The 10,602-nt window shown below is 49.8% G+C and overlaps 1 protein-coding gene across 1 annotated transcript in view; it reads right to left on the bottom strand.

Moving 5' to 3' along the window:
• Positions 1 to 223: 223 nt before the first annotated feature.
• Positions 224 to 10,602, bottom strand: part of MYO7B (myosin VIIB) — a 74,313-nt gene continuing 63,934 nt past the window's right edge. Inside the window, exons 33-47 of the mRNA XM_049773093.1 lie at positions 10,088 to 10,240; positions 9,473 to 9,654; positions 8,510 to 8,640; positions 8,108 to 8,265; positions 6,949 to 7,102; positions 6,385 to 6,540; positions 5,460 to 5,565; positions 3,711 to 3,824; positions 3,420 to 3,507; positions 2,432 to 2,538; positions 1,801 to 1,986; positions 1,426 to 1,542; positions 1,075 to 1,158; positions 608 to 727; positions 224 to 325 (exon numbers count right to left, since the gene is read on the bottom strand). Of these exons, the coding sequence (XP_049629050.1) occupies positions 224 to 325; positions 608 to 727; positions 1,075 to 1,158; positions 1,426 to 1,542; positions 1,801 to 1,986; positions 2,432 to 2,538; positions 3,420 to 3,507; positions 3,711 to 3,824; positions 5,460 to 5,565; positions 6,385 to 6,540; positions 6,949 to 7,102; positions 8,108 to 8,265; positions 8,510 to 8,640; positions 9,473 to 9,654; positions 10,088 to 10,240 (1,958 nt within the window). The remainder of the gene's footprint in view (positions 326 to 607; positions 728 to 1,074; positions 1,159 to 1,425; positions 1,543 to 1,800; positions 1,987 to 2,431; positions 2,539 to 3,419; positions 3,508 to 3,710; positions 3,825 to 5,459; positions 5,566 to 6,384; positions 6,541 to 6,948; positions 7,103 to 8,107; positions 8,266 to 8,509; positions 8,641 to 9,472; positions 9,655 to 10,087; positions 10,241 to 10,602) is intronic.

The following is a 10,602-nucleotide window of genomic DNA, read 5'->3' as shown; positions in this document are numbered from 1 at the left end:
GCATTTATTGAATATTCATGAAGGAGGTTCTCTCAGCATCTCCCTGTTCCCAGCTTCTCTCCTGGCCTCCATGGTTGGCACTTAGTGGAAAATAGTTTCCTAGGAATGTGGAGGATGGGAGATCTCCAAGAGAGTAGGACATGCACAAGGGAAACCCTACCCTCCTCAGGGATTCTGGATCCTCAGGTTTGGAGGGCTGACAGTAAGCAAAGGGACCTCAGTGTTAGGGATTGGTGAGGGCCGGGACACGGGATCCCCGCTGCTTGTTCACAGTGCTCAGAAGCTGCTGCACGTAGGAGGTCAATAGGTCATCCATCTTGTAGCCCTGGACAGTGGAAATGGGAGGGGTCAGGCTGTGAGGTGGGGATACAGGGATAGGTGGTACTTAATTCTATGCCAGGGACCCAGTGGGCAGCAAGAAAGGGAGGTTTCTGCTGCTAGGACCTCGATCTCCAAGGCCCCTTGACTGGCCCAGCCTAGACTTGCCCACCCTGTTGGTGCCCAGCCAAGCACCTGGAAGTGGTTGGAGGCAATGAGGACCCAGGTGAAGAAGCCCAGCCCCCTGCATTATAGCTTTATATCTGTGCCAGGAGAACTGGGGACTCACCAAGGAGGTCTCACACAGCAGGCGGTTGCCACGGCCCAAGGAGTCCAGAGCCATGTGGAAGTATGTACTGCCGCTGCTCCAGTTGGCAATTTTGGTGAAGGGGTAGGTAGTGAGCAGCTCCTGCAGAGAGAACAGGGAGGTGGGAGGAGCCAACAAAGGACCTAGGGCTCCTGTGTCTAAGCTGCTACCTGGGTCCCCAGGGGCCCAGGATCTATGGGTGTACACCCTGCAGGAAATAGTAGGCTGGGTCCCTCTGCTACCTTTTTTTTTTTTTTTTTTTTTTTTTTTTTTTGTGGTTTTTGGGTCACACCCGGCAGTGCTCAGGGGTTACTCCTGGCTCCATGCTCAGAAATTGCTCCTGGCAGGCACAGGGGACCATATGGGACGCTGGGATTCGAACCGATGACCTCTTGCATGAAAGGCAAACGCTTTACCTCCATGCTATCTCTCCAGCCCCTCTCTGCTACCTTGGTCTTCGGGTGGATGAGAAGAACTCCATGCCGGTTGATGGCAATGAGAATGATATCTGGATAGGAGGGCTCTGAGGTTTGCTGGAGAGGAGAACATTGAGGTCACAGCCCAGATCAGAGATCAAGGATCACTTCCCTGAGGTATATCACACATGGGTGCATGTGTGATATGTGCGCAAGCACATTGAACAAGTACATGTACACACACACACACACACACACACACACACACACACACACACACTTCTCCTTCCAAACATAGAGCCAGTTCTGCTCTGAGATGCCACTTTAGGGAGAAACTTGGTCTCTAGGCCAGAGCTGGATGGTGCCTAACTAGATAAAGCTTACCTTGACCTCGAAGAAGGCTGACCCGAAGGTGGGCCACCGGCTGACCCACTTCAAGAAGGCCACTTTGGCTTCCTCCACTGTCTTGTCCTTGTGCTTGTCACAGGCCAGCAGGATGCTCTAAGGGAGAGAAGAGCCAGTGAGGGTTTGTTGGGGCCACTCTACCCTACCAAGTGGGCCATGCAAGGACCTGAGACCAGCCTTGGAGAACAATTAAGAACTGAGCATGTCTTCTGGCCTGGGAGAGGGGAGTGGGGAGGAGTGAGAAGTGGGGAAAGCAGGGTGGACCACATCCAGCCCACCCTCTGTACCAAGGAGGGGGGCTCCTGAGTCAGCACCAAGCACCCAAATGGCCCCTCCCTAGCCGCTGCCAATGACCTTCTTCCATTCATCCGAGGACATGAGGCGTGTGAGGTTCTCTGGCACCACTTCTCTTAGAAGCTTGGGGATACTAGCTAAATGGGTACGGTCATTGCCAAACTGGGCTTTGTAGATGAGGCCTGCCAGATGAAGCACATCCTCTCGAGAACACTTGTGGAAACCACGCAGGTACTTGGGCAGCTCCTGAGTAACAGACACACTGGTGTTCAGTCATCGGGTTTACTCCACTTTGAGCTCAGGGAGCAACTAGGTTCAACCAGGGTCAACTAGAATGTTGGCTGGCAAACAGTCAACACCCTGGAAGAAAGATTTGTGGTAGAAGGAGCAACTCCCCACCTGGACCCCAACAATTAGAGAACCCTGAATTCAGTCATACTACAGGGCTATTGCCCTCTATCTCCACTCTCCCCTCCAGCACACTATAGCTGAGGCCACAGCCTCTCTGTCTCCAGCCATCCTTCTGCTTCACCTCTAACACTGTCCGGGCTGGGTTTGTCCCTGAACATGGACTACATGCCTTAAGTAAGGTGGCTGAACCTACCCACACACTCATTCCCACCTCTCAGGGGTGTTGTGGTGTGGTTGAGAGAAGACCAAATGCTCCCCCAAGGTAGCTTGCTTGGGATACCTGGTGGTAATGGAGAATGGTGTCTGCATTCACATCTTTTCCTGGTGTCATGTTGAACCACAGTTTCCGCATAAAAAACACCTGATAGGGCAGTGTTATGGGGGCTCCTACAGGGGCAGGGTGAGAACAGAAACATCCTGAAAACTGCCCAGCTTATTCCAGGTTCTGTGGCCTTGCTACCTGCACAACCCTGCTATGCTTGCTCTGCTGCCTCCCCTCCTACTGAGAAATCTGCAACCCTTCCTCCCTGTCACCTTCAACTTCTCAGCCATCAAGAACACTCATGGAGGGGCTGGAGAGATAGCACAGCAGTGGGACATTTGCCTTGGATGCGGCCAATTGGGGAGGGATCTGGTTCGATTCCTGGTATGGAATATGGAATATTCCATATGGTCCTGCAGCCTGCCAGGGTGATTTTTGAGTGCAGAGCCAGGAATAACCCCTGATTGCCACCGGTTGTGGCCCCAAAACCAATCAATCAATCAATAAGTAAAGTTTTAAAAAAAAAGAACACTCCTGGAGTATTCTATTCTCTATTTCCAGAACTGTATTCAGACATCTCTAGACATCAGGCCCCATTGCCCACTTTGTCTGACCCTCTAGTCTCACCTCTGCCCCAGGACTGTCTACATGTTCTGTCCCTATCCCCTATCTAAGTCATGGAGCTTTCAGGACTGTGACCATACCACCTGGCTCCAGGCCTGGTCATGGCCATGAGCAAGGGGCACAAAAGGGAATGAACAAATGAATAATTGAGTGAATGAGTGAGTGAATGAATGTGTGAGTAAATAAATGAGTGAGTAAATGAATTAGTGAATGAATTAGTAAATGAATGAATGAATTAGTGAATGAATGAGCTATGCTCATTCTTGAGGTTCCAGCCTTCTGACTAGACAGGAGACAGCAAGTCGCTGTCCCTACCACATCCTCCTTCCTTATCTTCCCAGTCATCTCCCTGATCTATACCCTCTCTCTATGATAACATTACCTTCTTTCTGGGGCTTGTTTTTCTTCACCCAATCCGTTATGGTTCGCAAGGAGTCAAAGAAGAAATCTCCTTCCTTCTGGCTGATGACCTAGGGAATATAAAGTAAGTAGAAAGGCTTAAGAGGACTGGCAGATGAGGAATTTCTTCCTCATCTAGAGTGTCCTCTAAAGTTGAGAAGACCAGGGTGGGTGTTTCACGGATCAGCCTGCCACCCTGCCCCTGGACCACCCTCACCTGAACTGCCTCAGACCCACCCACATCCCCTAGCCTGTGGCTCCTGCCCACCAGCACCTTGTCAGCAATCTTGATAAAGAGGCTGCAGCCATCCCAGGAGCCCAGCTTCAGCCGGCTGGCAACGTTCTCACACACTTCTCGGACCCGTGTGCTGCTACCAATTTCCAGCATCTAGGTACAAAGGCAGCAAGGCAATGTCTCAGGATCATGTTACCTGTAGTAACCCCCCAACTCCTGACATGGAGGTCCTACATTCAACAGAGGCTGGCTGGGCCCTGTCCTGAGAAGATCTAGCATTTGCTCTCAAAAGCAGGACAGATGTTCCCATATCTTATATTCACTATTTCTAGAGTCCAAGAGGCTAGGACTTTTTTTTTAATTGAAACCATTGTGATCTACAAAGTCCTTCATATTTGAATTTCAGATATATAGTGAATCAGGGCCATTCCACCACCAGTGTTGACCTTCTTCCACCAATGTTCCCAGAGTGCATCCTATACCACCATCCTTGCCCCCCTGGCCTGCCAGTATAATAAGCCCATTTAAGTTTAGATTGTTAAAGTTAAGGTATCTTGATTCTATTGTAGTTGACTTTGGCTTGGATATTTAGTTTTGTTTTTTATTCCTCCACTAATGCACCTGAGACCATGTGGCTCCTGACCCCATTCTTTCTTTTTTTCTTTTCTTCTTAAATTTATAGAAAAATGCAGAAATATAGAAAAATGCACAGGTAAAACAAAGTAATCTGTGCTCTAAATTTCTATGCAAAAGGCAGGAGTGCTATTTAAAAGATAAAAAAAAAAAAAGAAAAGGGCCGGAGAGATAGCCTGGCGGTAGGACATTTGCCTTCCATGCAGCAGATCCAGGATGGATGGTGGTTTGAATCCCGGCATCCCATATAATGCCCCATGACTTGCAGGGGCGATTTCTGAGCACACAGCCAGAAATAACCCCTGAGCACCACCAGTGTGACCCAAAAACTAAAAAAAAAAAAAAAAAAAATCTAAAAACAGGAGAAAAAACGGGCTGGAGCAGCGGCGCAGTAGAGGACAGACTGCAGTTCGATCCCCTGGCATCCCATATGGTCCCCCAAGCCAGGAGTGATATCTGAGCGAATAGCCAGGAGTAACGCCTGAGCAATACTGGGTGTGGCCCCCAAAAAACAAACAAACAAACTATTGATAAAAAATAAAAAAAGAAGAAAAACAGGGGTGGCAGTGTTTTGCATAGATGCAGCAAAAGTTCAGGCAAATAGAAAAAGAAGCAAGGAGTTCTGAACTTAGTCTCAGAGCCAGGCATAGGCAGACTGTAGGAACTTTTTGATTTGGTTTTTCTAAGGCTGGAAGGGCCCAATATGTCCAAGAAGGGAAGGCTGAGGGGTGGCATCGTGTAAGCTGCCTCTTGAGCCTGAGCTCCACTGCAGTCAGGATACCACTACAGGTCCTGGCAGCCTCCTGCCTCCACCTGTCCCTCCCACTGCCTTGGCAGCCAGCTCATCCCTAACACTCAGTTTTACTGCCCATATTTCCAGCAAGGCCTCTTCCTAGAATGAACCCCACCTCTGAGGCCAGCACCCCATTGTATTAGCAACTTCCCCTCAGATGACTTCCCCTGACCCAGCCTATAGCATCTGAAGGCTCTGTGCATGTTTGTGAGGTAACAAATATTTGAGAGGCACCGAGGAGGGATAAGAAGCAGAGGTAGGGAGTGCAGAAGAGGGTCTAGGTGAACACCTGCTCTGTCTGGAGACAGACAGACAAGGAAAAGCCTTGTTTTAAATCACTGGCCAGAGTGCTAAGGACTTACCTCATTAGTGTCATTAGGAAGGAAAATCTTATGGCAGATGCGGGTGACGTTCTTCTCCATGGCTTCCACCTCCACCTGGTGTGGGGGCTGCTTCCGCACCCCTAACCTAGAGCAGGAAAGTAAGTGCTGTGCCTCCCTCTTCAAGTCAAACTACTAGCCTCCAAGTAGGTTCCAAACCCTGACATAGGCTCAGAACAAACAAGCAGTAGGTGACCCTGCCCAGATGCTCAGTGTCTGAACTAGAGAAAGTGCTCAACATTTTCCAAAGAGGCCACGGAAGCCTGGGACACTCCTAAATAGGGAACCCAGTTGTTCAGGGCCTTCTGGGTGGGGTGCAGGTGGGTGGGGCATACATGTTCTTGTTCTCACGGGACAGGGACTTGGAGTAAGAGTTAGGAATACTGGCAGGACATCTCTGGGGGCACCATAATGACACTCATTGTTACAGCCACTTTCACTACCCACTTCAATTTCCATAGATAGCCATTGATGCCATGCTCAGGAAAGGCAGCACAGGGGCCACAGATAAAGCAAGGGAAGAGCTGAGAGTGAGTTTTGGATGGAAAGATAGCACATGGCCTGGCAGGCTGCATTTTTTTACTGAGCCTCTAAGGAGTTGGGGAGCTTTGGGAACTAGAGGTCATCCACTGAGACCTCTAGGCAGCTCTCTCCATTGCCTAAGCAAACAGCCATTGGGCAAGAAGAGCTTTTCTCTGTGAATGTGCCAGCCAGAAGCTTCCAATGATTGTTCACAATCTCTCCCTTTGCTTAAATGGCTGCAGCTTCAGAACAGGCCACTGTCTAGTCCCGCTGGTTAAGATCCTCATGGAGCATGAATTACTGGATTCCCAAGCTACTTCCTCAATATCCCCCAACACTGCCACCTGAACAATGCTCCCAGGAACATGGGAGCTGGAAGACTTACCGCAAGACCCTCTGGATCCGGCGACTACAGTCAGGGGCCAGTGACTTTCTCCTTCGTGTATCTATGAACTTCTGAACATGAGGCAGCAATGTCTTACCAGGTGCAAAGAGGCCTGTGCAGAGCCACAGCAGCTGCCAGCCCCGCTCTTCACTGTACCTGTGAGGCCAGGATAGAGTCAGTGCCTGTCAGCCAAGAAAGGACCCCTCAGCTCAGCCAGGCATCTTGGGGAGAGGGGCAGGAGGCCAGTGTGCACTGTGAGCCAGAAAGCCCACACATTTCCCCAAAAAACTTCATACCATGCCCTGGGCTCATGGCACCATCATGCCCATCTTGTATATGAGATGCCAGGATCTGCCTGGATCCCAGTAAAAGCAAGTGGGACCCACAGGTCCCAGCACAGCTCTAAGCACTGCCAATAGTCAGAAGGTCCCAGCTCTTCCTCCAGCTGTTGTGGAAAACCTGTCTGCCACCTTCCCTGGCAGTGGGCCTGGTTTGAGGAGTGAGTGGGATCTGGGCACAGAGCTGGGACACTCCCTCCCATTCCCTCTCTGATCCCCAGCAGACCCTGAGTTGTTGTTTGTCAGTTGCTTCAGTATCTGGCAGTAGACTTCGTCCTGAAGGGCTGTGTCTTTAAGGGCAAAGGAGAAGATCTGGTCACTGAGGTATAGGGAGGTCCAGGCCTGTCGTGCAGGGTAATCACCCATGTATCTGAGGATCGGTATAATCGTTAAAGAAAAAGTGTGCCTCACATGACAAAGAATGAGAACAAGCAGTGCTGGTGGGGATGTGGAGAGAAAGAACTCTTATCCACTGCTGGTGGGAATGCCGTCTAGTCCAACCTTTATGGAAAGTGATATGGAGATTCCTCCAAAACCTGGAAATTAAGCTCCCATATGATCCAGCTATATCACTCCTAGGAATATACCCTAGGAACAAAAATACAATACAAAAATCCCTTCCTTATACCTATATTCATTGCAGCACTATTTACCATAGCAAGACTCTGGAAACAACCAAGATGCCCCTCAACAGATGAATGGCTAGGGAAACTGTGGTACATATATACAATGGAATATTATGCAGTCGTCAGAAGAGATGAAGTCATGAAATTTTCCTATACATAGATGTACATGGAATCTATTATGCTGAGCAAAATAAATCAGAGAGAGAGAGAAAGATGCAGAATGGTCTCACTCATCTATGGGTTTTAAGAAAAATGAAAGACACTCTTGCAATAATTTTCAGAGACAAAAGAGAGAAGGGCTGGAAGTTCCAGCTCACGACATGAAGTTCACCACAAAGAGTGATGAGTTTAGTTAGAAAAATAACTACATTGAGAACTATTCTAACAAAGAGAATATATGAGAGAAATAGAAAGCCTGTCTAGAGTACTAGCGGGGGTGAGGTGGGGAGGAGGGATATTTGTGACATTGGTGATGGGAATGTTGCACTGGTGATGGGGGTATTCTTTGCATGCCTGAAACTCAATCACAATCATGTTTGTAAACAAGGTGTTTAAATAAAATATTTAAAATAAAAAAAATTTTAAAGAAAGAAAACACGTGCCTGAGAGGCTGCCACCCCTCAAATCCCAACCCCTCTTCTCAGCCTACATCACCCCCTGAAGTGAGCAGAACATTGGCCCAGCTCTAGGAATCCTGACCCTGACCACAAGGAGACATGTGGCCCAGGGCCATCAGGATAGCAAGCTGGGAAAGGATATCGATGAAGATCTGACAGGCGATGTCCCGCAGCTCAGGGTTGGCGTGCACACGTTTGAGCAAAGGCTGCCGCAATGGCTCAGAAGAGTGAGCCCACAGGTGGCCCCTGACCCGGGCCCCTGGAAGCACAGCTCTGCTCACTGACTCCTTCTCCAGGGCCCTGTCAGGGAGAGAGGTTGCTGGGAAGATTTGCTCACATCTGCCTCATACCTGCTGCCCCTTTTTTCCCTTCACCACCTAACTACAGGGTGGGTGAGTGGCCTAGACCAACCTCCCATGTCCCCAACCTCAGGGAGAATGAAAGTTGGGAAAGTGGGAACCTGACTTCAGGGTGGGGGTGGGATGGTGAAGCACAGGATGAGCTGTGGGGACCAGGCCCAGAGAGGTCGGTGCATGTGTGGTACCTAAAATACTCATAAGAATATTCTTCCAGTGTGTATGGCTTCTCCTTGAGATCCTCCTCAGACAGTGGCTCTCTGGGCCGGCCCTCCTGGACTGCCAACTTCCTCTTCTCAGGTGACATAGCCAATAAACTCTGCAGTGGGGGCATAGGTCTGTGAGGCCTGAAGACACTGCCCAGAAAGACCTTCTCCTTGGCTCTTCCTGGCCTGGGGTCCCTTCCCATGCCAAAAGCAGATGTGTGTCTCAGGGCTCATAACTCAACTTCTCTGAGTTGCCTCCTTTCTCTTAGGAGTGTCTTTCAAGCCTATCAGAGCATCCTGCCCTGGGGCATATTTCCTCAAGGTCATATCTCCCCTTGGTCCTGCCAACCTCATCTCCCACCACCTCAGTACACCCATGGGGACACCTTCCCAGACAAGGTAAGCTCTGAAGACCTATAAGTTGTCCCTACCATCCAGCACTGCCTCTAGGTGGCACTTGATTTACTCAGCATCACACCATCATCACCACTTGGTGAATCAAATGTCTCTTAAAGGAGAGTCACTACATGCTCCTTCCTCTGTTTGGGCACCAAGCACAGAGCTGGCACTAAATAGGTGCATATCGTCTACCTGTCTCCCTGATCACTTATGCAGCTGGTTTTGGAATCTGGGTTGGGGTAGTTCTCGGGTATAGGGAGCCTTGGATCCCCCCTAAATTGGGCTTAAATGAGGATGAAGCTAGAGAAAGAATGAATTCATTCCCAAAGAAGTTAATGGAAGGACTACTCTACTATTTAGCACCTAGTGTTAAGTCTTGTGCCATGCTTTGCAGAGCATTGCAATTTGCCCAAAGGACATCGGTTGTGAGATGAAGCTGACAAAGCTAATCTGAGGTCACGGTGGTCTTTCCAGGCTTACCATCCCAGACCAATTCCCTTATGTGATTGCAGGTGACTGGGTAGAGGACAGGAAAGTGTGAGTTACCAGTAGCTGTGTTGAAGGCTTTGTGATGGTGGGGATGACATACAGGCAGGCCATGGGCACTAGCCCACTCTTGCCCGTCCTGTCATTCTGAGCAAGGGTCCACTTCTCAGAGACAAGGAGCCCCTGCTTCTTAGTCAGGATCAGCAGGTCCCCCTTCTTGAATGGCAGGAGGGTGGCATCATCTGAAAAATTCCAATGTACAGAGAGCTCTGCAGAGGCCAGAGGCTAGGCTAAAATCACAGGGGCATTGACAGACAAGGAAACTAAGGCACAGATCAGTGGGCCCAAGGCTACTAGGAAAATGAATAGTGGTGAGATTTTTGGAGGCTCTGGAGAGGCACAGAGTCTTGGTGAACAGACTGAGTGCTGACCAGCTCTCTCCTGGCATAAGACAAGATAGTAGCTGGTAGACTGGCAGGAGGAAAGCACAGGTCAGTGCCAGCTGCATCCCCTTTTCATCTGAAAATGGGGTGAGGAATAGTACTTTCTCCTGGCACAGCTGTAGGTCAGAATGAATACTGGGGTCCAGATTAACAGTTGATTGCTCACTTAGCACCTGCCTCCAATGACCCCAATGACCCCTCCCCCCAAAACATTCCCCACCCTGTTAGGCACCTGAGGCACTCCTGTCCTGCAGAGCCATGGTGAACACGGACCTCTCCTTCAAGCCCTCAAGGAACAAGGCCACCAGCTCAGCAATGGCCACACAGCTAGGGGCCACAAAATCATACTCCTCTTCATGCAGCGTGGACATCAGTAGTCTCTGTCCTTCCCGGGTCTCCCTGTGGGGATGAAAGGCACAACATGAGGGCTCTCTTCCCTTCCTTCTCCAGGGCACCCACTGCTCTTCAAGAGTATGGCAATCTAGGTAAAACAGGGAAACACAGGGCTTCTCCGTGGCCACTAGCAGGGAAGGCTCCGAGGTTTGTCCAATGCCAGGAACTCTGTCCAAGGAGCAAATGATAGCCAGGTCTCAGAGCCCTTGGGCCTCCAGGTGATGAGTGTCAAGTCTATCTGGGGGTTAGCTCTGGGTAGAACACAAGAAGGCAAAGATGCAGGCCTCCATAGGAACAGGATGGAAAGAGGCACCTATTTAAGCCAGCTTGAGATGAGTTTCCCAGTCTTTGTCT

This window comes from Suncus etruscus, chromosome 5 (genome assembly GCF_024139225.1).
Source record: "Suncus etruscus isolate mSunEtr1 chromosome 5, mSunEtr1.pri.cur, whole genome shotgun sequence".
Classification (NCBI taxonomy): Eukaryota; Metazoa; Chordata; class Mammalia; order Eulipotyphla; family Soricidae; genus Suncus; species Suncus etruscus.
Note: the sequence above shows the minus strand (reverse complement) of the source record. Positions and strands in the feature narration are given on the sequence as shown.